Source organism: Saimiri boliviensis, chromosome 17, assembly GCF_048565385.1.
Source record: "Saimiri boliviensis isolate mSaiBol1 chromosome 17, mSaiBol1.pri, whole genome shotgun sequence".
Classification (NCBI taxonomy): Eukaryota; Metazoa; Chordata; class Mammalia; order Primates; family Cebidae; genus Saimiri; species Saimiri boliviensis.
In genome coordinates this window covers 24,506,415-24,531,610 of record NC_133465.1, presented here as the reverse complement: position 1 = coordinate 24,531,610, position 25,196 = coordinate 24,506,415, and the positions used below count along the sequence as shown (strand labels likewise).

Genomic DNA, 25,196 nt, shown 5'->3' with positions numbered 1-25,196 from the left:
CAGTGCTTTGGGAGGCTGAGGCAGGAGGATTGCTTGAGTTGAGGAGTTTGAGACCAGCTTGTGCAACATACCCAGTCCCCATCTCTACTAAACATTAAGAAAATGAGCTGGGCATGGTCAAATACATCTGTAGTCCCAGCTATGTGGGAGGCTGAGGTAGGAGGATCACTTGAACCCAGGAGTTAGAAGTTGCAGTGAGCTACGATTGCACTACTGCATTCCAGTGACATGGTGAGACCCTGTATGAAAGAAAGAAAGAAAGAATAAGAAAGAAAGAAAGAGAAAGAAATAAAGAAGAAAGAAAGAAGGAAAGAAAAAGAAAAAGAAGGAAGGAAGGAAGAGAGAAAGAGAGAGAGAAAGAAAGGGGAAAAGCCCAAAATCCAATAGAAAAATGGAATAGCCAGTTCACACACAAGGAATTACCAATTGCTCCTCCAATATAAAAAGATCCTATTGGAAACACCGCCACGGCATGTGTGTACCTATGCAACAATCCTGCAAGATCTGTACACGTATCCCAGAACTTAAAGTACTATAAAAAATAATTCTTAACGTTACTCATAATAAGGGAAATGCAAATTAAAATTAAAACTAGGATGCCATTTTTCACCCATCTGATTGGCTAAGGTAATAATGGTTATTAACACACCACTGGCAAGAGTGAGGAAGAACATGGGTTCTCACACATAGCCCACTGGTGGGAGTGTAAATCAGTACAACTTTCTATGGAGGGCAAATTAGCAATTTCTGCCGAAATTAGATATGCTTTTCATCCAGAAATTCCATCTCTAGGATTTTCTTCTACAGATACACTTTTATATGAGAAATGCTATATGTACAAGGTTTATTTCTTTCAGCACTTTTTTTTTTTTTGAAGTGGAATTTCACTCTTGTTGCCCAGGCTGGAGTGCAATGGTGCCATCTTGGCTCCTGGGTTCAAGTGATTCTTCTGCCTCAGCCTCCTGAGAGCTGGGATTACAGGCATGGGCCACCATGGACGGTTAATTTGTGTACGTGTGTATTTTTAGTAGAGACAAGGTTTCTCCATGTTGGTCAGGCTGGTCTTGAACTCCCGACCTCAGGTGATCCACTGGCCTCAGCTTCCCAGAGTGCTGGGATTACAAGTGTGAGCCACAGCCCCTGGCCTAGCACTTTTTCATGGTTACAAAAGATTGCTAACAACCTGTGTCCACTACAAGAGACTAGCAGAACTTGTCCAGGTGTGGTGACTCATGCCTGTAATCCTAGCACTTCGGGAGGCTGAGGCAGGTGGATCACCTGAGGTCAGGAGTTCAAGACCAGCCTGGCCAACAGAGCAAAACCCCGTCTCTACTAAAAACACAAAAATTACCTGAGTATGGTGGCGTGTGCCTTTAATCCCACCTACTCGAAAGCTGAGGCAGGAGAATCGCTTGAACCCAGGAGGTGGAGGTTGTAGTGAGGTGAGATCACACCACTGCACTCTAGTCTGGGTGACGGAGCTGGAATCTATCTCAAAAAAAAAAAAAAAAGAGAGCGAGAGAGAGAGAAAGAGAGAGAGTGACTAGTAGAATTTATCATGTTACAGCAAAACAATGGCACCCTTACCGAAGAACAATGAAGCTCTTTGTGTCTGGACATGGAGTGAGCTCCCGTTACGCTGTGGAAAAACCAGGTGCAGAATAAGGTGTGCTACAGCGTGTGCAGGAAAAAGACGAAAAGGATAGACGTGTATTTGCTCGGTAATATTAGTGCACAGAGGAGACTGCTGACAGTGATCGCTGCAAGTGTAGGAACTGGGTGGCTTGGGGTCAGGAGGAGGGAGAAACTAGTGAATATCACTTTGTACATTTTGAATTTTGAATCATGTGAATGTACTTTCCACTGAACAATAAAACAGGGCCAGGTGCAGTGGCTCATGCCTGCAATTCCAGCACTGTGGGAGGCCGAGGTGGGCAGATCACTTGAGGTCAGGAGTTTGAGACCAGCCTGGCCATGTTTGGTGAAACCTCATCTCTGCTAAAAACACAAAAACTAGCTGGGTGTGCTGGTGCATGTCTGTAATCCCAGCTACTCAGAAGGCTGAGGCAAGAGAATCGCTTGAACCTGAGAGGAGGAGGTTGCAGTGAGCCGAGATCCCATCACTGCGCTCCAGCCTGGGTAAAAGAGTAATGCAAAAGAGCAAAGACCAAGACCCCCAAGAAGCGCCCTCAGCGCACAGCATCCAGTGTGTTTGCTACATTTGACCAGTCACAGGTTCAGGAGTTCAAAGAGGCCTTCAACATGTCTGATCAGAACAGAGATGGTTTCATCGACAGGTAAGATATGCACACTATGCTTGCTTCACTGGGGAAGAATCCAACTGATGAGTGTGTGGATGCCATGAGGAATGAAGCTCCAGGGCCCATCAGTTTCACCATGTTCCTCACCATGTTTGGCAGGAAGTTGAATGGCACCGATCCTGAAGATGTCATCAGAAATGCTTTTGCTTGCTTTGATGAAGAAGCCACTGGCACCATTTGTGAAGGTTCCCTAAGAGAGCTGCTGACAACCACGGGCAATCGGTTTATGGATGAGGACGTGGATGAGCTGTACAGAAAAGCACCTATGGACAAAAAGAATTTCAATTCCATCGAGTTCACACACATCCTGAAACATGGAGCAAAAGACAAAGATGATGGAAAGAACTCGAATTCCAGCCAAACGTTCCTTGTCACCATTTTAGGCACTTCTGATATTTTTCTCTTGCACGCCCTTCGCTTTTCAGCTTTTGCATTTCCTGTTGTATTTATTCTCAGCCGTTTTGGGCACGTGTATCTTTATACTCAGACTGGAAACGGCACTTTTTATGAATATCATTTTCAGAATAGAAAGTAGGGTAATTTAATCTAGCAGCCCTTACCCCCAATAACTGTGGTCTATACAGAGTCAATATATTTTTTCAGAGAAAGTTATTCGCTGAATTTTTTTCTGAGCCATAATTAAAGTTTATGATAAAACAAGCAAACAAAACCAACAATTAAGCAAACCAGAAACTTTTTAATTAACCAAACAAACGTGTTTTCATGGACTTCACCGGTGTTTCCAGGCTGATGGTAATCCATGCCTGGGGTTTATGTCACTATTCCCCTATTGTTTACATTGCCTGATAATTATTTGTTTCCCTTTGTCTCCCCCGAGGGAAGGATTCATTTATAATAAATTTCTCAGCTCAGTGTGTTTCGGCAATCACTTACTGACGCCCACAAGCCCTGACACTGCGCTAACTCCAGGGGAACAAAAGAGAGTCCTGCTGGGTGTATAGCCCCTGGCTAGGGTGGGCTCACATTAGTGGGGGAAACACGTACAAACACATGCCCGCACTGCAGGATTGAGTGTGCAACAATAGAAGTGTGCACACGGCGAGAGGGGGAGAAAGGAAAGCTGATTCGCTCTCGTAGGTGGGAGGGGTGAGTCCCAAGCAAGACCTCTGTGCGAAACTGGAGTGGAATTCGGCTTTAGAAGCATGAATAGACTAATCCAAGAGCAAGTTCTTTGAGGGAATAGCAGGATGGGTTCCAGGGAGCACGTGGCTCCAGCCCAGAGTGGAGCATGGGAGATGCCAGGGTGCAGCGGGATGAGAGGTAAGGAAGGCTGGTCAGCGTAGCAAGGGCATTGAATACCAGAAACATCTGGACTCATTCTGCAGGTAACAGGGAGGCAGAGGCTTTTATGCTCAAAAGGAATGAGTCCCAGTGGCTGGCACAGAGAAGGCAAATGTGCAATGCTGGTTGAATGAATTCGGTGGCCTCAATGTAGCGTCCTCAAATGCCACTGCAGACTGGGTCTCCTCGTCCACTTCACCCTCTCCGGCAGTCCGACTTGTGAGGTCTGCGTGCGTGTGCGTGTGCAAGTGTGTGTTCAGATGGAGGTGGCTTCCCAGCCATCCAGGCTTGCCCCAACCTCCCTGGTACTCGCACGCACGGCTCCTGCCCCACCTCGCCTGCCTGCTGTACCAGGCGTTGATTTCTTCCTCCTGCGTGTTTTCTGTCCAAATCCTTTTCTACTTCTCCCTCCCGTCAAGATAGTGGATTCCAGTCCCTGCTCCCTCCAGGACACCGCCTTTGAGATTGGGGCTGAATTCTGCGCCTTGGAGGTGGGGGCCTCAGCGTAGGCGGGGTTGGTTGGAGGCCTGCCACCCACATTCCAACTCCAAGCGACTTCCGAAAGGGCGGGGTCTCAGGCTCGGTTATTTAGCTCGTCCACCTTTCCTCCCCACCACAAGAAGAGAAACGTCTTTGAGCAAGATGGGTCTCTACCGAGTCCGCGTGTCCACTGGGGCCTCGCTCTGTGCCGGCTCCAACAACCAGGTGCAGCTGTGGCTGGTCGGCCAGCACGGGGAGGCGGCACTCGGGACGCGAGTGCGGCCGGCACGGGGCAAGGTGAGCTCCCCAGAGGAGCCCGGCGCGGAGGGCTGCACCCCTGGCTTAGTCAAATACCCGGGCGGGGGGAGGAGACGCACCCCAGCCGGCCCCGGGCGGATCCTCTCTGCCGAGGGCTCAGGCGCTGCGCTCACAGCGCACGGAGCCCGCGGAGGGTGGGGGCTTTAGGGCAGACAGTCAGCGCTCAGTAACTGCTCCCGCTGCCCAATCTCCTTGGAACTGAGGGGATGCTCCTGTGCGCCCCTCATTGCGCAGAGCTCGCTTGTCTGGAAACTCAGCGGTCCCCTGAGCGGCCGTCTGTCCTCTCGCTTTCTCTATTTTTAAAAACCGTTTCAACCGCTAGCGCTGTGGGATTTCTGACCTTCCCGGCTTTCTCGCCTGGGGTGGGGTGGGTGGTGAGAGCGAAGGGATGGGAAGCCGAGACAGGAGGACTCTCTCGATTCCCGACCCACATCCCATCATATCTCATCTCATATCTACCTGGGGTCCTACGGGGTCCTGTTACTGCTTTTCTTCCGCCAACCCTAAATTCCCGTCACTGGTCCAGCTCTCTCCCAGTTCCCAAATCCGGATGCCTGTCCCAGGGAACATCAGTGGAAATGAGTCCGCCCCTCCCACCTCCCAGACCTCTCCTGCTGCCTCCTCCGGTGTCACCTGCGCCTCTTCCCTCTTTACCTCCCTGTAAACAAGAACGTGGCGCAGTCAGTTCTAGACCCCGAGCATCTCCCGCGCCCAGGCCCCATATCCACTCGCCCCGGACCGCCCGCTACCCTTGAACCTGCTGAGCGCTGCTCCCCGCACCCCCACGCCCTTGCTCCGAGCTTCCGAGAAAGCGGAGCGAAAGGAGCCAGAAAGAGAAAGAAAAAATGCGCACAGAGCAGGTGGCCCCGCAACTCCACGCTGAGGGGATGGGGCACGAAAGGCGGAAAGGCGCGCTCCTTCTTCCCTTTTTCCCTCGCAAGAGTGGGCAGCTGGTGACGCTCAATAAACGCTCAGTAAACGTTCCCGCTGCTCCATCTCTTTGGAATTGAGGGGATGCTGCTGAGCGTCCCCCATTCCACGCAGCTCTCACGCCTGCAAACTCAGTGGTCGCCGGAGCGGTCGTGGGTCCTCCAGCTTTCTCGATTTTAAAAGCCGTTTCAACCCTCTGTTGGCCTGGACACCTCCGCTGCAGACCTTCCAAGCCCTTCTGAAGCCAGAATGATTCCCCTAATTCACTCCCGCTGCTTAACGCGTTTGAATGGCTCCCCCTTGTCCTGGGAACCAAATCCAAAGCCCTCCGCGCCACCTTCCAGAGCCTCCCGACCTGCTGAGCCCCCCACGCCTGGGCTCTGAGCTCCAGCTCCAGATGCTGCTGGTCAGCCCTTCCCCTCTGCGCTGTCCCTGCCTGGCACGCCTTCCCCCTGCCGCCCTGGCTCTCACTCTCGCTGGCTGAGCCCTCTCCTCCAGGTCTCCGGGACGGCTGTCTCCAGGCGGGTGGGGCTCCCACAGGGCCTGGAGTAGGGGGAGCGGGGAGTGTCGGACAGCGGGAATTGCAGCCAGCGAGTCCCAGCTCCACAGCGCTCACTCGCCCAGGGCCCGGCTCCGGGTTCCCAGCGCCCAGCCCAGCGCTTGGCACAGCCAATGACCCCAGGGAGGAGGAAGTGAAGGAAGGAGCGCACCTTTCCACCTGCCGCCCGCCCGTCCTCTCAGAACCCAGTCCTGGGGACACCTGGTCGGGCGCGAACAGCCCCTCTCTCTCTCCTGCCTCCCGCCCCCGCGTCGTTCCATTCGCGCCGCCTTCTCAGAGGCTCGCAGGAAGCGCGTGGGCGTGGAGGGAGCAAGGTTCAGCCTAGTGCCCCTTCCCCAGGCCCCAGAGGGGCTGCGTCTCTGCTGCCGCCCGCAGGTGACGGAGGTCAAGGTGGAAGTGCCCGAGTACCTGGGGCCGCTGCTGTTCGTGAAACTGCGCAAAAGACACCTCCTCCAGGACGACGCCTGGTTCTGCAGCTGGATCTCCGTGCAGGGTCCCGGGGCCTCGGGGGACGAGGTCAGGTTCCCTTGTTACCGCTGGGTGGAGGGCGACGGCGTCCTGAGCCTGCCGGAAGGCACCGGTGAGCGCGGGGCTGGGCTGTCAGGAGGCCTCTGGAGTGCCAGAGAAGCTGGGCGGATGCAGGGTGGAGAAGAGGGCGCAGGATGGGGTGCGGGAACCTGGAGAGCAGGGGTCTTGGGGTGTGGAAGGGGAGGTGGTTGCCGCGGACACAGAGTGGCTGGTGGCTGGGGAGGGGGCGTGGTGCTAAAGGGGTAGGGGCCACACGGAAGGACGGGGTGACCAGGCTCTCCCAGCAGGGACCAGAAAAGGCTCTCAGAAGCAGTGACTGGCCAAGCCCTCCTCTGTCCTTCTAGGCCGCACTGTGTCCGATGACCCTCAAGGCCTGTTCAGGAAGTTCCGGGAGGAGGAGCTGGAAGAGAGAAGGAAGCGCTACCGGTGAGCCCTCCCCCCACCCCACGGGAGCTGCTGAGGCCTCCAGCACCCAGGCCTGACTTCACCCCTGCCCCACAGGTGGGGAAACTGGAAGGATGGGCTGATTCTGAATGTGGCTGGGGCCAAACTGTGTGACCTCCCCGTGGATGAGCGATTTCTGGAAGACAAGAGAGTCGACTTTGAGGCCTCGCTGGCCAAGGGGTGAGAACGAGGGGAGGCTGGGTGACAGGGAGGTGACCTGGTCTAGTGGAAGCCAAAGGGCTTACGGGCTGCACTGCTCTAGATCGGCCCAAGATGGGTGCCTGTGGCTGCAATGCTGGAGTCTCAGAATCATGCTCAAACCCTTTGCCCATCTGCCCTGAAGGCTGGCCGACCTTGCTATCAAAGACACTTTCAACATTCTGACTTGCTGGAACGATCTGGATGACTTCAACCGGATTTTCTGGTGTGGCCAGAGCAAGCTGGCGGGTCAGCCCCCCACCCCAATACGTCTCCCAGGACCCTTACTCCCAGATCCTACACAATCCAGGGGAATTGGAAGACCCAGGGCGGGGAGACCAGCGACTTGGGTCCCTCTGGGGGGCTGGGTCAAGGGGGCATGGCTGATGGGGTTGGAAGGACCAAGAGCTCAGATCCCACAGCTTGCTCAACTGCCTTCCCCAGAGCGTGTGCGGGACTCCTGGAAGGAAGATGCCTTGTTTGGGTACCAGTTTCTTAATGGTGCCAACCCCATGGTGCTGAGGCGCTCCAGTTGCCTTCCCGCGCGCCTCGTGTTCCCTCCAGGGATGGAGGAACTGCAGGCCCAGCTGCAGAAGGAGCTGGAGGTATGGACATCAGAGCCCAGAGGACGCTCAGCAGTGCAGTGGGGCGGGCTGGCATCAACGATGCCGCTGTGGTACCCACTGTGGGCCTGGCCTGCTGCCAGCCGTCAAGGAGGGCTTCCACAGGAGAGGTCCTGAGGGGTCCTGGACACGCTCCGTGGCACGGCCTCCTTCCCACAAGAGGAGCCTGCTGCGGAGGGAGGGTGTGCAAGGGGCAATGCTTGCTAGAAACAGGGTCAAATGAAGAAACATGACTGGGCCTTGGTGCTAGGGATTCAAGGAGTGTGCGGAGTGGGAGACCCAGGTGTCAGAGTGCTGTGGCTGCTACTCAGGACCGACACGGAGCAACAGAGAGGAAGGCCATGGGATTACAGGGCAGAACGGCTGGGATGGAACCCTGGTTCTGCTGGTTGTAAGCTGTGTGACCTCAGGCAAAGTATCCAGCCTCTCTGATGATCTGTTTCTGTAAAATTAAGGCTCATTCAACTGTGTGTAAAAATGATAAGGCTGAATGCAGTGGCTCACACATATAATCCCATCACTTTGGGAGGCCGAGGCAGGAGGGTCGCCTGAGCCCAGGAGTTGGAGACCAGCCTAGCCAATGTGGTGAAACCCTGTCTCTACGAAAATACGAAAATTGATGCCTATAATTTTTGGTGTGGTGGCATGCACCTGTAGTCCCAGCTACTTGGGAGGCTGAGGTGGGAGGATCACCTGGGCCCATGGAAGTGGAGGCTGCCATCAGCCATGTTGATCCCGCCACTGCATTCCAGCCTGGGCAGCAGAGTAAGACCCTGGCTCAAAAAAACTGATACACGGCAACGAGCCCATGATCCACCACTTGGTACAAAGTAGGTGATGGAGACAAGCCCGCTCCCCTCTCTCTCTTCCCCCTTGGAGGAATCAGAGTAGGAAGAAGACGCCTTATGCTGATAGCAGCCCTTGGCCTCTTCCCCACCCAGGGAGGCACACTGTTTGAAGCTGACTTCTCTCTGCTGGATGGGATCAAGGCCAATGTCATTCTGTGTAGCCAGCAGCACCTGGCTGCCCCTCTGGTCATGCTGAAACTGCAGCCTGATGGGAAACTCTTGCCCATGGTCATCCAGGTGAGAGGACTCAGGATTTCTGCTCCGAGTCTCCGGACTTCTCAGCTCAGCCCCGTACTGAGATGCACTGAGCACCCTCTGCAAAGGCGCTGGGCTAAGGCGCCCAGGAGGCCTGAGGGAAGAATGTGTCAAGTCTCCGATCTGAAGCCTTGCACTTTAGCGGGAGACAGACTGGGCCAGTCTGCAGAAGCTCCGGGACTGAGGGAGTCCCTGAGGACAGAGACAGCCCAGGAGAGATCAGGGGAGGTGGGGGTCACGAGCCTTGGAGAAGGGTGAGGTCTCAGACCAGCAGGAGGGAGAAGAAGGATCTGTCTTCGGAGTCAAGACAAACTGGACAGAGGCTGAGGGAGGGGCGTCAGGAGAGTCCTAGGGGCCAGGTGGACCGGGGCCAGACCAAGCCAGGATAAGGAATCTGAAGTGGGAAGCTGGAGAAGGCTATGCTGAGACGTGCTGAGGGCCTGTGATGTGGGCTGTCCTGCTTAGGATGGGCTGGAGAGGGGAGAGGCAAGGGCAACGAGCTCCAGGGCTAGCCCCAGGGGGAGGGGAGCTCACGTGTGGGTAGTGACTGTCGGGATGGAGAGGACAGATGGATGGGAGTGCAGAGGGAGGTCAAGGAGAGAGGAAAGGGAAGCCAGGCCAGCTGCCTGCGGAAATAGCACAAATGAAGAGGGCAGGATGCTCAGGTGAGCTTTTTCCGGCCAATGTTGAGGTAAAGGGAGACACTGAAATTGTCCAGCACGCAGCTGAGAACTTGAGATTTAGTCATTTGTGCAGAGGTGGGGCCAAAAGATGAGATTTGGAAGAAAGAGTGTGGGATGAAGGAAGCAGGAGGTTTGAATCTTGTCTTCTGTGGGGACTGAAGGAGGAAGTGGAGGCTGGAGGAGGCACCAGAAGGGCAGTTTCTGCAGAACGCTGGGGGCAGAGCCGCTTGCAGGGTGCCAATGCAGCCAGTGAGCCGGCAGGAAAGGGAGGGGGAAATAGTGGCTGTGGGGAGCTGCAGCGGGCAGATGGGGAAAGGGAAGCACGTTTGCAGGGGGAAGGGCAAGCTTCAACATCCCGGGGAGGGGATGGGATCCCTGAGCACCTGGCACTCAAGCCTTCTCTCCTCACGCCTTGTCCCTGCTCCAGCTCCAACCGCCCAGGACGGGAACCCCGCCACCTCTGCTCTTCTTGCCCACGGATCCTCCGATGGTCTGGCTTCTGGCCAAATGCTGGGTCCGCAGCTCTGACTTCCAGCTCCATGAGCTGCAGTCTCATCTTCTGAGGGGACACTTGATGGCTGAGGTCATTGCTGTGGCCACCATGAGGTGCCTTCCATCAATACATCCTGTCTTCAAGGTAACAGCTTATCCCCTTCTCTCCGGGCTGCGCTATCTCTGCCCGAGGGCATGTTTCCGCCTCTGGAGGCTCCCTCTCTGTGAGGTCTCAGGGTAGGGAGAGAACCAATGAATGAATGGACGAGGTGAGAGCAGCAGAGAGAGAGCATGGCTGACCACGTGTTTTCAAAGGAGATATCACCTCCCACCGGGTGGGAAATGATTCTTGGGGAAAATGGCAAAAAATCTCACTCTTTTTATGGGTAAAGCACAGTATGTGCAAATGACCAAGGATTCCGTCCCATAGGAGGAAACCATGCAAACAACATTAAAAAGACCTTTTCCAGCCAGTCATTGCTCTGTTTTGTTTTGGTTTGGTTTGGTTTCTTTGACAGAGTCTCACTCTGTCACCCAGGCTGGAGTGCAGTGGTGCCATCTTGGCTCACTGCAACCTCCGCGTCCTGGGTTCAAGCAGTTCTCCTGTCTCAGCATCCCGAGTAGCTGGGATTACAGGTGCATGCCACCATGCCCAGCTAATTTTTGTATTTGTGGTAGAGACAGGGTTTCACCATATTGGTCAGGCTGGTCTGGAACTCCTGACCTCAGGTGATCCACCTGCCTTGGCCTCCCAACGTGCTGGGATTACAGGCATAAGCCACCGTGCCTGGCCCAAGCTTGGCTTCTTTAAAGAACTGAAAGAAGGTGAGTCTCATGGATGAAGAGGAGAAGGAGGAGACCGGGCTCTGGAGGAAGGTGGTGGTTAGAACATCCATTCTCAGCGGGGCGACAATATCCCCTAAGGGATGAAGATGGTTGGAAAATGTATGTGAAAAATCTTTTTTCTTTTTTTGAGACAGAGTCTCCCTCTGTCACCCAGGCTGAAGGGCAGTGGCACAATCTTGGCTCACTGCAACCTCCACCTCCCGGGTTCAAGCAATTCTCCTGCCTCAGCCTCCAGAGTACCATGCCCAGATAATTTTTGTATTTTTATTAGAGAAAGGGTTTTGCCATGTTGACCAGGCTGGTCTCAAACTCCTACCTCAGGTGATCTGCCCACGTTGGACTCCCAAAGTGTTGGGATTACAGGCGTGAGCCACTGCACCCAGCCAAATATTATTATTATTATTATTGTTACTATTGAGACGATTTCTCACTCTGTTGCCCAAGCTGGAGTGCAATGGCACGATCTCAGCTCACTGCAACCTCTGCCCTCAGGTTCAAGCAATTCACATGCCTCAGCCTCCTGAGTAGTTTGGATTATAGGTGTACACCACCACACCCAGCTAATTTTTGTATTTTTAATAGAGATGGGGTTTCACCATGTTGGCCAGGCTGGTCTCAAACTCCTGACCTCGTGATCCACCCACCTCAGCGTCCCAAAATGCTGGGATTGCAGGCATGAGCCACCACATCCAGCCCAAATTTTATTATTTTTTATACAGCATAGATATAATGTGATATATATCTGTATAAAGAACAGATATAATGCTTTATACAGATATATAGACAAATATACAGTATATATGTAGCATTAATATTTCACGAGGTGGGGTGAGGTTAGGAAAAAATATTTCAAAAGGCTACTTAGAGGGTGATTATTTTTTAAAAGTTGAAAAACTTTGGTCTAGACCTATGAAAACCTATGAAACAACAAGAAGGCCAGGCACGGTGGTTCCTGCCTGTAATCCCCGCTACTCGGGAGCTGAGGGACAAGAATTACAGGAAGCCAGAAGGTGGGGGTTGCAGTGAGCTGAGATCGCACCACTGCATTTCAGCCTGGGAAACAGAGTGAGACTCTGTCTCAAAAAAAAAAAAAAAAAAAAAAAAAAGGCAGAGAGAGAGAGAGAATGATTTCTATCAATTATCATAAAGCACTAAGACTGGTTTGTGGAACCCAAATAGTCAACGCCAATCAACTGAACACTCAGCGGTTTATTTTAGTTTATTTATTTTTAACTTTAACTTTAGGTCCAAGGGTACATGTGCAGGTTTGTTCTACACCTCAGTTGTGTGTCAGCCGGGCACTGTGGCTCACGCCTGTAATCCTAGCACTTTGGGAGGCTGAGGCAGGCAGATCACAAGATCAGGAGATCGAGACCACCCTGGCCAACATGAAGAAACCCTGTCTCTACTAAAAATACAAAAATTAGCTGGGCGTGGTGGTGCACGCCTGTAGTCCCAGCTGCTTGGGAGGCTGAGCAGGAGAATGGCTTGAATCCGGGAGTCGTAGATTGCAGTGAGCCGAGATCGTGCCACTGCCCTCTAGCCTGGCAACAAAGTGAGATTCTGTCTCAAAAAAAAAAAAACAAAAAAACAAAAAAAACTTGTGTGTCATAGGGCCTTGGTGTACAGATTATTTTGTCACCAGGTAATAAGCATGGTACTGATGGTTAACTTTTGCATCCCCTCCCTCCTCCCCCCTTCTACCCACAAGTAGACTCAGGTGCTGATGCCTTTGTGCCCATGTGTACTCAGTGTTCAGTTCTCACTGATAAGTGAGAACACGCCACGTTCAGCTTTCTGCTCATGTGTTAGTCCACTTAGGATGATGGTATCCAGCTGTATCTATGTTGCTGCAGAGAACGTGATTTTGTTATTTTTATGTCTGCATTGTATTCCCTAGCATATATGTACCACATTTTCTTTGCCCGGTCATTGTTGATGGGCATTTAGGTTGATTCCATGTCTTTGCTGTTGTGAGTAGTGCTGTGATAAACAAACGTGGGCACGTGTCTCTGTGGTAGGGCCATTGATATTTGGGAGGGGGGTATATATTCAGTAATGGCATTGCTGGGACAAATGGCACTTCTGAAAACTCACTGTTGAGAGGCCACTGAACTTTGCGTCTGTGCCTTTTCTGAAGACCTGGTGCCTTCCTGCTTGTCAGCCCGTTTCCTGCAGGGATCTGCCACGGCTCTCCTCTGACTTTGCTCTTCCCTGCTTTTCTCCCTCTAGCTTCTAATTCCCCACCTGCGATACACCCTGGAAATTAACGTCCGGGCCAGGACTGGACTGGTCTCTGACATGGGAGTTTTCGATCAGGTATGGGGAGAGACAGGGAGACTCTGGGTCACTCTTCTTTCCAGCTCTGGACACAGGGCAGGTCCGTTTGCCTGACCCTGCTCATCCTTGCTCCTCAGGTGGTGAGCACTGGTGGGGGAGGGCACCTGGAGCTGCTCAAGCGAGCTGGAGCCTTTCTAACCTATAGCTCCTTCTGTCCCCCGGATGACTTGGCTGACCGGGGGCTCCTGGGAGTGAAGTCTTCCTTCTATGCCCAAGATGCCCTGCGGCTCTGGGAAGCCATCTCTCGGTGAGGCCCGCGGGAAGGCCAGTGGGAGTGCCAGTGTGGGTGGAGAGGAAGTCTAGGAGAGCAGGAGATCTGCGTCTGGTTGGAGGCCTGGGGCCCTGACCTGGCCACGTGGGCAGGGGCAGAGCTGGCTTCAGCTCCCTGGCCCTGCTCCGTTGGCTGGTAGGTACGTGGAAGGAATCGTGAGTCTCCACTATAAGACAGACGTGGCTGTGAAGGGTGACACAGAGCTGCAGACCTGGTGTCGGGAGATCACTGAAATTGGGCTGCTAGGGGCCCAGGACCGAGGTAAGATGCCCTTGCCCCGAGATCTCAGACACAAAACACAAGAGGCCTCCTCAGAATCCTCTGTGCTTCTTTTTTTTTTTTTTTTTTTTCCTGAGATGGAGTCTCACTCTGTCTCCCAGGCTGGAGTGCAGTGGCGTAATCTCTGCTCACTGCAACCTCTGCCTCTCAGGTTCAAGCAATTCTCGTGCCTCAGCCTCCTGAGTAGCTGGGATTACAGGCACCCGACACCACAGCCGGCTAATTTTTTATTTTTAGCAGAGACGGGGTTTCACCATGTTGGCCAGGCTGCTCTTTGAACTCCTGACCTCGTGATCTGCCCGCCTCAGCCTCCCAAAGTGCGGGATTATGGGTGTGAGCCACTGCACTCGGCCTCCTCTGGGCTGCTCTGAAATCTCTCAGAAGCATTTTTGACACCGGTGAAAACTCCAAAGGCCTTCTCCGATTCCACTCCCTCTCACCTAGAGACACGTCTCCATCCTGTGCACTGAGAACCCCTAGGTCTCTGATGCAGTGGACCAGAGGCTGCTCATAAACGTTTAACGCCTGACTCTCGAGAACAACAGTTTGATTTGATTTGTAGTATTCGTGCATTTCCATGTTATAAATATTTCTTTCTTTCTTTTTTTTCTTTTTTTGAGACGGAGTTTCGCTCTTGTCACCCAGGCTGGAGTGCAATGGTGCAATCTCAGCTCACTGCAACCTCCACCTCCCAGGTTCAAGTGATTCTCCTGCCTTAGCCTCCCAAGTAGCTGGGATTACAGGCACCCGCCACTACACCCGGCTAATATTTTGTATTTTTAGTAGAATTGGAGTTTCGCCGTGTTGGCCAGGCTGGTCTTGAACTCCTAACCTCAGGTGATCTGCCTGCCTCGGCTTCCCAAAGTGTTGGGATTAAAGGCCTGAGCCACCGTGTCTGGCCGATGTAAATATTTCTACTAAGGTGATGCTGACCAGCTTGCCAAACACCTTCACGTCCTGGACTGACTCTTGTGAGCCCGTATGAGTAAGCAGAAACGCCCCACTGAGTGGGACCTCCCAGCAGAGCTCCCCATTCCCCACCATTCCCCACCCCCACCTGCTGTCATGGCAGTTCCCATGAGAGTTACTGAGCCCTTTCTCACACCTCTTGTTCTCCTCTCTGGGCCGGGTCCTCCGAGCTCCGCCCTCCTCCTGGCTTCACAGCTTCTGACTTTCCTCCCCCTGCAGGGTTTCCTACCTCTTTACAGTCTCCAGAGCAGCTCTGCCACTTTCTCACCATGTGTATCTTCACCTGCACTGGTCAGCACTCCTCTGTCCACCTGGGCCAGGTACCTAGCAGAGCTGGGCAGCTGGGAATTTGGGGTCTGGAGTGAGGGAGGGGTCTGTGTGCAAGTGGGCCACAGGGTTTTCTTTTCTTTCTTTCTTTTTTTTTTTTTGAAACAGAATCTTGCACTGTCGCCTGGGCTGGAGTGCAGTGGTGCGATCTTGGGCTCACTGCAACCTCCATCTCCTGGGTTCACGCAATTCTCCTGCCTCAGTCTCCAGAGTAGCTGGAATTACAGGTGCACACCACCATGTCCAGCTCATTTTTTGTATTTTTAGTAGAGACGGGGTTTCACTATGTTGGCCAGACTGGTTTCGAACTCCTGATTTCGTGATCCACCCGCCTCGGCCTCTCAGAGTGCTGAGATTACAGACGGGAGCCACTGCACCTCACGGCCCCAGGGTTTTCATGCTTCGCAGACACTGACTCTAGATCCCTGCCCTTCCTTAGCTGGACTGGTATACTTGGGTCCCTAATGCACCCTGCACGATGCGGCTGCCCCCACCAACCACCAAGGATGCGACGCTGGAGACGGTGATGGCGACACTGCCCAACTTCCACCAAGCTTCTCTCCAGATGTCCATCACTTGGCAGCTGGGCAGACGCCAGCCCATTATGGTGAGAGCCAAGTGCCCGGGGTCTGAGGGAGGAGGCAGCTGCGGGGGCATGTAGCTCTCAACCGCCGGGTCTGAGGGAGGAGGCAGCTGCGGGGGCATGTAGCTCTCAACCGCCTTTCCCTCTGCCTCCCAGGTGGCTGTGGGCCAGCATGAGGAGGAGTATTTTTGGGGCCCTGAGCCTAAGGCCGTGCTGAGGAAGTTCAGGGAGGAGCTGGCTGCCCTGGATAAGGAAATCGAGACCCGGAATGCAACGCTGGACATGCCCTATGAATACCTGCGGCCCAGCCTGGTGGAAAACAGTGTGGCCATCTGAGTCGCCAGGCTTTGGTTATTTCAGCCCCCATCACCCAAGCCACAACCCCACCCTCCTTGGTGGCACAGCCCTGTTCTCCCAAGCCCGATGCTCTTCCCATGTCCCACCCTCCCTAAAGGGGCGCCTTGCCATGGTCTCCGCACCCAGTGACCACATGTTACTCTAGAGGCATCGCCTGGGGCCTTACGCCTCCTTCCTTCCCTCCTCTCTTTCTCTTTTGTCTTTTAGATCTATAGGCCAAATAGCCACAATTATATCAACTATGTCAAGGATAGAATAGGGTGATAATACATATTACTCCACACCTTTTCTGAATCACATACGATTTTCTTTTGAGACACAGTCTCACTCTGACACCCAGGCTGGAGTGTGGTGATGCCATCAGCACGGCTCACCGAAGCCTCAACCTCCTGGGCTCAAGTGATCCTCCCTCCTCAGTCTCCCAAGTAGCTGGGACTACAGGCTCATGCCACCATCCCCAGCTAATATTTTTTGTTTTTTGAAGACAAGGGGCCTCACTATGTTGCCTAGGCTGGAAATATGATTTTGAACCCAAACTGAGTTTAACAATAACAAATAGTTATTTTACACTAATGATGGAAAATACTAGGACTGAACTATTTCAAATAAAACATTGGCAAAGAATATAGAGCATCAAAAAAATTTATCTGGGTTCGTATGCTTAATGTGGTAAAGAATTTAAATTTTTAATTTTTTTTTTTTTTTTTTTTTTGAGATTAAGTCTTGGTCTTATTGCCCAGGCTGGAGTGCAGTGGCACCATCTCAGCTCACTGCAACCTCCACCTCCTGAGTTCAAGCAATTCTCCCAACTCAACCTTCTGAGTAGCTGGGATTTCAGGCCCCCACCATCATGCCAGGCTAATTTTTATATTTTTAGCAGAGACAGGGTTTCACCATGTTGGCCAGGTTGGTCTTGAACTCTTGACTTTAGGTGATCCGCTTCAGCCTCCCAAAGTGCTGAGATTACTGTCGTGAGCCACCATCCCCAGCCAGAGGTTTTATTTTTTAATATGGTAATCTGAGTATTTTAAAACAGAAACTAACAGTATACACAAAACAAAAGTGTTTCCATTATAATACGAATAAAGTTGCTTCTTGCCTCTGATTCTCTTTAATTCTACAGAAAACATACTGGCGATGCTTGGTCTGATTTTTTTTTTTTTCTTTTTTGAAACAGAGTCTCTCTGTGTTGCCCAGGCTGTAATGCAGTGCCGAGATCTCGGCTCACTGAAACCTCTGCCTCCAGGATACTCCTTCCTCAGCCTCCCAAGTAGCTTAGATTACAGGCACCTGCCACTACACCTGGCTAGTTCTTTTGTGTTTTTAGTAGAGATGGGGATTTCACCACGTTGGCTAGGCTGGTCTTGAACACCCAACCTCAGGTGATTTCCCGCCCCCCACCTCAGCCTCCCAAAGTGCTGGGATAGCAGGCATGAGGCACTGTTCCCGGCCTGAATTTTTTTTTTCCTGAAAAGAAAGAGAGTCTCACTCAGTTGCCCAGGCTGGAATGCAGTGGCCCAGTCATAGTTTTACGGCAGCCTGGAACCCCTGGGCTCAAGCGACCCTCCTGCCTTGACCTCTCAAAGTAGTGCTGTGATTACACACATGTTGGTCTGATTCTTGTTTTTTTTTTTTTTGTTTTTTTTGTTTTTTTTTTTTTTTTGAGACAGAGTCTTGTACTGTTGCCCGGGCTGGAGTACAATGGCACGATCTTGGCTCACTGCAACCTCTGCCTCCCAGGTTCACACAATTCTCCTGCCTCAGCCTCCCAAGTAGCTGGGATTACAGGCACCCGCCACCACATCCAGCTAATTTGTGTGTGTGTGTGTGTATTTTTAGTACAGATGGGATTTCACTATGTTGGCCAGATTGGTCTCGAACTCCTGACCTCGTGATCCACCCGCCTTGGACTCCCAAGTGCTAGGATTACAGGTGTGAGCCACCTCACCGAGCCTGATGTGACTCTTGAAGGAAGAACTGTAAATAAATAGTAGAGAGGTGGGGGTTGAGTTTAACGCTGGAATCTAGGAGAGTGTACAAACACGTAAGAGAGCAGGGTAGGATCTCCACACCAGCAAGAGGGCAGTGCTGCAACCTGGGGAGTGCTGCGGTGGGAGCAGAGCGAGTAAGGGGTGTGTGTGTGTGTGTGTGTGTGTGTGTGTGTGTGTGTTTTGAGTCAGGGTTGTGCTCTGGGTGCCCAGGCTGGAGTACAATAGTACAATCTTGGCTCACTGCAACCTCCACCTCCTGGGTTCAAGTAATTCTCCTGCCTCAGCCTCCCAAGTAGTTGGGATTTCAGGCACCTGCCACCATGCCCAGCTAATTTTTGTATTTTTAGTAGAGACGGGGTTTTGTCATGTTGGCCAGGCTGGTCTCAACTTTTGACCTTGTGATCTGCCCGCCTCGGCCTCCCATGGTGCTGGGATTACAGGCATGAGCCACCGGACCCAGAGGGAAAGGTTTTAAGTAAGCGCATGATTTGGGTCCTGGGGGACAAACTCACAGAGGCACCTCCTTCCTCCTGAAGGCCACACGCCTCTCTTTGGGGTCACACCCTCTTTTCCTTGGGGGCCATAACCTCATCCTTGATTCCTCATCCACTGCCTTCATTTGAACAGCTTCTCTCCTCAGTCCCTGACAGAAAATCTCAAATCTCATTGTTCTTTTAGAGCCTCAGATATATTACAAACAGACTTGCATGGGGAAAACCAAGACACACGATCTTCACTTTCTCTCACACATGAGGTCATGCCCCGTCCCTTCCAGTGAAGTTCCAGAATAAAAAGTAAGGAGACAGATAGATGAGAGTGACAGGTGCAGTGTGCATGCTGGTAGTGCCAGGCACTTGGGATGCTTGAGCTCAGGAGTTCGAGACTGCAGTGGGTAGATCACGAGATCAGGAGTTCGAGTCCAGCCTGGCCAACATGCTGAAACCCCATCTCTACTAAAAATACAAAAATTAGCTGGGTGTGGTGGTGCAGGCCTGTAATCCCAGCTCCTTGGGAGACTGAGGCATTAGAATTGCTTGAACCCAAGAGGTAGAGGTTGAAGTGAGCCAAGATCATGCCACTGCACTCCAGCCCAGCAAAAGAGTTAGGCTCTGTGAAGGAAGGAAGGAAGGAAGGAAGGAAGGAAGGAAGGAAGGAAGGAAGGAAGGAAGAAGGAAAGAAGGAAGGAAGGAGGGAAGGGAAAGAAAAGAAAGAAAGAAAAAAAGAAAGAGAAAAAGAAAGAAAAGAAAGAAAAAGAGGAAGAAGGGAGGGAGGGAGGGAGGGAAAGAAACATTTACAAATATGAAGAAAATTAAATTTCTATGTCATCTTCAGAGTAGTATATGGACTATAACACACGGTGCCAAAAGTCACCAGCCCCATCATGAAAGCATCACTGAGCATCCCAGCTGGACTCATTCATTCTCTGAACTCATTCATTGATTCATTCAACAAAGATTTGTTGACCACTCTCTCAACTCATTCTCTGAATTCACTCATTCGTTGATTTGTCCAAATATCTATTGAACATCTATTAAGTACCAAGACCTGTGTACAAAATTAGCTGGGCATGGTGGCACATGCCTGCAATCCCAGCTACTCAGGAGGCTGAGGCAGGAGAATTGCCTGAACCCAGGAGGCGGAGGTTGTGGTGAGCCGAGATCGTGCCATTGCACTCCAGCCTGGGTAACAAGAGCGAAACTCCGTCTCAAAAAAAAAAAAAAAAAAAAAAAAAAAGAGAAATTAGGAGAAGGCGTAAAATGACAGCAGCATGCACAATGTTATTCATTTCAGCTTGGCTGATGACAGCAAAAGACTGGAAGCAACTCACGTGCCCATCAATAGGTGTCTTATGAACAAATTATGATACATTCTCACCATTGGAAACTATGAAGCTACAAAAGAATGAGGAAGGATCTTCTGTAGCCAAATGAAATGACCTCCAAAGGATAATATTAAGTGAAAAACAATAAAACATCAATTCTCCTGCCTCAGACTCCTGAATAGCTGAGGCAGAAAGGTTGGTATTGTCTATTATGTCCTCAAAAATATTTCTAGGGCTGGGCATGGTGGCTCAAGCCTGTAATTCCAGCACTTTGGGAGGCCGAGGCAGGCAAATCACAAAGTCAAGAGATCGAGACCATCCTGGATAACAAGGTAAAACCCTATCTCTACTAAAAACATAAAAAATTAGCCAAGCATGTTGGCACACGCCTGTAGTTCCAGCAACTCAGGAGCTGAAGCAGGAGAATCACTTGGGAGGTGGAGGTGGCAGTGAGCTGAGATCTTGCCACTGCACTCCAGCCTGGGTGACAGAGCAAGACTCTGTCTCAAAAAAAAAAAAAATTGGGGGAAAACATACACGTATTTGCTTGCAAATGCATAAGTATCTCTGGAAGAATACACAAGAAACTGGTGACGCTGGCTGATTCTGATGCAAACTAGATGTGTGGGGACAGTGGTAGAGGGGGGCTTTTCACTGAATTCCCTATTGTATCTTTTACACTTTGAATCATATACATGTATTAACTTTGCAAAAATTGTAATTAAATTTTATTTATTTCATTGTTAAAATTAATTTTAGAACAGCATTGATAAGTAGGAACAAGATAGGCCATCTTGTAATAAATAAGACAAAGGGCTAATAAGACAGTGTTCTAATTTTTTTTGTTTTTTGACTAAGCCATGCTCTGTCGGTGAGGCTGAGGCACAATGGCACAATCCTGGCTCATTGCAACCTCTGCCTCCTGGGTTCCGGCGATTCTCCTGCCTCAGCCTCCAGAGTCTGTGAGATCACAGGCGCCCACTACCTCACCTGGCTAATTTTTTTGTATCTGTAGTAGAGATGGGGTTTCGCCATGTTGGCCAGGCTGGTCTCAAACTCCTGACCTCAGGTTATCCACCCACTTTGGTCTCCCAAATTAGAATTACAGGTGTGAGACACTGCACCCAGCCTAGAATATATCAATTACAATGACTGGCTATTAAACCATCAGGATTAACCAGTTAGGTGTCACTACGTTTGGTCTTTTACTGCAAAGAAAGCTGAAATGAAATTTATGCTTTGGTGAAGCCATTACACAACCTACATTTCTGTGATTAATTTCAGTTCCCAACCATTGTTTCCTCTTGTAGCGAGAACTCCGTGGTCCAAACACACTAATGAACAGAAACTTTGTAGTTTCCCTGAATATCTGATGGTGATTGAGTACCTATTTTCAGAAAGTTTTTGCATTATTTACCCATTTAACAAATCTCTTTTTTGGGGGTCGGGGGGACGGAGTCTCGCTCTGTCACCCAGGCTGTAGTGCAGTGGTACAATCTCAGCTCACTGTAACCTCGACCTCCTGGGTTCAAGCGATTTTCCTGCCTCAGCCTTCCAAGTAGCTTCGATTACAGGCACGCACCACCATGCCAGGTTAATTTTTGTATTTTTAGATGAGGTTTCACTATGTTGGTCAGGCTGGTCTTGAACTCTTAACTTCAGATGATCTGCCTGCCTAGACCTCCCAAAGTGCTGGGTGCTTCAGGGTGGGGAGCATGGAGTCAGCCTCTGGTATCAGACCCAAGCTCAAGTCCAGATCAGGCTTATAACTAGTTGCAGAATCTTGTTTTGTGTGTGTGTGTGTTTTGTTTTGTTTTGTCTTGTTTTTTGGTTTTGAGGTTTTGGGTTTTGCCAGGGTCTTGCTGTGTTGCCCAGGCTGAATGCAGTGGCAGCAATCATAGCTCACTGCAGCCTTCAACTCCTGGGCTCACTTGATCATCCCACTCTGCCTCTCGAGTACCTGGGACTACAGGCATATACCATCTGCCATCATGCCTGGCTGTTTTTTTGTTTTTGTTTTTTTGTAGCTTCAGGGTCTCCTATGCTTCCCAGGCTGGTGTCGAATTCCTGGCCTCAAGCAATCCTCTGGCCTCAGTCTCCCAAAGTGCTGGGATTGCAGGCATGAACCACTGCGCTTGGCCCCAGCTGTATGATCTTGGGCAAATTACTTGTCTCTGCATCTCGGTTTCCCCATCTGTGACAAATGCATACAACCGTATCTACCACATAGGGCTGGATGAGGATTAAATGAAATAATATATGCAAATTCTTGCAGATGCTCAAAAAATATATTGTGTTCTTCCTTTCCCTTCAAGCTGCTTTGTGTCTTGCTATACTCAGGAATTTTTATTTACAAGGCAGCTTTTTGTAGTAAATAAGTGATATAAATAGCATATATCACAGGACAGTAGTTCCTAACTAGCAGTTTATATCAACAGCAAATGAAAACCTCCTAAAGTTCTTCTTAGGTCTACTCACTCAGCGTCATCAAGGACAGGGCTAGGGCATAGGACTGCAGTATGTACCTATCACCTGTATAAATAGGTATTACATGCGATGATTAAAATTTTAAATAACATAAAGGGGAACACAGTGAGAAGTAAGTCTCCCTCCCATTCCTATCCCTCTGGCTCCTTTTTCCTTCTGAAAGGCATCCATTTGGTCCAAATATGTCTCATTATTGTTTTCTAATTCTTTCTCTATGTGTTCCTCAAATTGGATACGTTCTATGTTTTTATCTTCAAGTTCACTGACTTTTTTTTTTCTATTTTCATTCTGCTATAAGCCCATCTAGTGAATTTAATATTTCTGATATAGCATATTTTTAGTTCTGGAATGCAACCATTTCGTTATGTTTTAGAAGATTCTGTTTCTCTGATGAAATTTCCTATTTGGTCATTTGTCATTAAAATATTTCCATTTATATCCAGTTCTTCTTTTTTTTTTTTTTTTCTGAGACAGAGTCTCACTCTATCGCCCAAGTTGGAGTGCAGTGGTACGATCTTGGTCCACTGTAATCTCTGCCTCCTGTGTTCAAGCAATTCTCCTGCTTCAGCCTCTGTGATTACAGGCACCCACCACCACGCCCAGCTAATTTTGGTATTTTTAATAGAGACAGGGTTTCACCATGTTGGCCCGGCTGGTCTCGAACTCATGACCTCAGGTGATACACCCACCTTGGCCTCCCAAAGCACTGGGATTACAGGCATGAGCCAGTGTGCCCAGCCTATTTCCAGTTCTCATCTCATGAAATATTTCCATCACAGACTTAAAAATATGTGTATTTTTCACTTCTATTTAAGTCTTAGATGATTTCCTGATTAAAAATGAAGAATTTAGACTCAGTGATGGTCACAGAAATAAAATCATTTCCATCTTTTAAAAGATCATTTTATTCACCTTGAAAGCAATTTTGGATTTCAGACTTTAAAAATAATATTTCCCTTGAAAACGGTCTCAAGGATCTAACGTAAATGAAAACGGCATGAATCCTGATAAGGGATTTGAAGAAAGACATCAAAACACACTGACTTTTACATGTTTTGTTTTAACTGAGAGAGAGTCTTCATCTGTTGCCCCGGCAATGGTGCCATCACAGCTCACTGCAGCCTCGACCTCCTGGGCTCAAGCAATCCTCCCTTCTCGATCTCCCAAAGTGCTGGGATTACAAGCATGAGCCATTTGCATGCTTTTTCATCGGGAATTTTTGTATCTGTCTCCAGTGCCTCCTTACGTAAGGTATACAACTTACGGGGCAACTTTCTAGTTGCCTGAACATTCTAGTGACAGAAAATAGGGCACGAGAACACGTTTGCCGCCTGTCCTACTGTTGCTAAAATAGTTTTGGCCCTTGAGTTCATGGACAAAGAGAAAGCAGTTTTGTCCTGGCCACTCACTGGCGCAAAAAAAGCAGCCCCGCCACCTGCGTTAGGAGAAAACCACGTTTTCTATGCATGAAAGAAAAGGGAACAGAACCTCTGCTAAAACGATGCCCAGGAAATTCACATCTTTTGAAATTAACTATTCCATTGGTTCTATTAATCAGTAGGGAAGTATATAATATGTAATCAGTATAGATTATGTTCACTGACGATTGCTCTAAGGATGGTGCCAGGCCAATTCTGAAAAGAGTACCTGGAACAAAATAGGCGCTCAGTAATCTTCCTTTGAATTAACGAGCAAGAAAATTTAAAACATATGGTTCACCTGGATGGTATTTCCCAATACAAATACCAGGGGCTTTCACGAAAAGCTTTTGATGGACTTTTTTTTTTTCTTGAGGGGCAACTTTTTTCATACAAAGTTTCCATTGAATAAAGTTTCAGAGAGAACAATTTCGCTCTATGGCAGAGTCTGTCTGCACATCGAAGTTGTCTTTGCTCTTTATTTATTTATTTTTTGAGACCAAGTCTTGCTCTGTCGCCCAGGCTGGAGTGCAGTGGTGTGATCTTGGCTCACTGCAACCTCCGCTTCCCAGGTTCAAGTGATTCTCCTGCCTCAGCCTCCCAAGTAGCTGAAACTACAGGTGTGTGCCACCACCCCTGGCTAATTGTGTGTGTGTGTGTGTGTGTGTGTGTGTGTGTGTGTGTGTGTGTGTTTAGTAGAGATGTGGTTTCACCATGGTAGCCAGGATGATCTCAGTCTCCTGACCTCATGATCTGCCCGCCTCCGCCTCCAAAGTGCTGGGATTACAGGCGTGAGCCACCACACCCGGCTGTTTTTGCTCTTCGTGATTATCAAACACTTACAAGATCTGAAGGTCCAGTTTCCAAGAAAGGAAGATGGTCATGGATACTGGTGTAAGTCAGGCCTTCTAGAAAAGTTTGAGCAACTGCCTGATCTCTTGAGTTGGGAAAGGTATTTTAAAATTAGTATTGCATAGCAAAAATGATGTGTTAATTGTTGTTAATTGTCTTCAGTGTTAATTGTGGGCTTGTTAATTGCATAAATCATGACTTCCTTCATGTTTTATTTGAAAGTGTAGTTTAGGATGCTAAATATATGTTTATTGTTTGCAAATACCTATGTGCTGGGATTTATGTGAGCCAAGCAAAGTCTGATTGGGCCAAACCCGGGAAAATGTGATTATGTTTATTCTTATTTTACTATCTGGCACAGCCCGTGTCTCCTGATAATTTTAAGAGTGTCTGCTATTGAATCTTGGCAGACACCGTCCAGTGTTTCCCAGAATACGGGCAGCCCTCCAACACTCTGCCTCGGAACCCCTCCCGCAGGGGAGCTTGTTAAAGGATGGATTCCAGGCCCCGCTGCAAACCTGTGAATCAGAACTGAAGTTGAACTCTCGATGCAACTTCAGGGGCGCTCGCTCCGTCCTCCCCGTGGGCTGCCCTTTGTTTTCGCGTTTCCACAGGAAACAGGACTTAGAGCTGAAATTGTCTTTGCACTTTGGTTTCTTTGCTCATTAATACA

At 50.0% G+C, this 25,196-nt stretch overlaps 1 protein-coding gene and 1 pseudogene across 1 annotated transcript; both read left to right on the top strand.

The window, feature by feature from the left end:
- Nucleotides 1-1,618: 1,618 nt before the first annotated feature.
- On the top strand, nucleotides 1,619-4,132 carry LOC101035069 (myosin regulatory light polypeptide 9-like; annotated as a pseudogene).
- Nucleotides 4,133-4,215: 83 nt separating this feature from the next.
- ALOX15 (arachidonate 15-lipoxygenase) lies at nucleotides 4,216-17,066 on the top strand. The gene is made up of 14 exons (XM_003933048.4): nucleotides 4,216-4,400; nucleotides 6,286-6,490; nucleotides 6,783-6,864; nucleotides 6,940-7,062; nucleotides 7,226-7,329; nucleotides 7,525-7,685; nucleotides 8,645-8,788; nucleotides 9,917-10,126; nucleotides 13,060-13,146; nucleotides 13,245-13,414; nucleotides 13,578-13,699; nucleotides 14,906-15,006; nucleotides 15,453-15,620; nucleotides 15,753-17,066. The coding sequence occupies exons 1-14, from the start codon at nucleotides 4,266-4,268 to the stop codon at nucleotides 15,930-15,932; spliced, it is 1,992 nt and encodes a 663-aa protein (XP_003933097.1). The 5' UTR covers nucleotides 4,216-4,265; the 3' UTR covers nucleotides 15,933-17,066.
- Nucleotides 17,067-25,196: the final 8,130 nt, after the last annotated feature.

Bases quoted from the DNA above. Each gene is read 5' to 3' on its own strand.
- ALOX15 (XM_003933048.4), top strand. From the start codon at position 4,266: ATGGGTCTCTACCGAGTCCGCGTGTCCACTGGGGCCTCGCTCTGTGCC. The intron at 6,491-6,782 runs GTGAGCGCGGGG...CTGTCCTTCTAG, and splicing joins GAGCCTGCCGGAAGGCACCG to GCCGCACTGTGTCCGATGAC. The intron at 8,789-9,916 runs GTGAGAGGACTC...TCCCTGCTCCAG, and splicing joins TCTTGCCCATGGTCATCCAG to CTCCAACCGCCCAGGACGGG.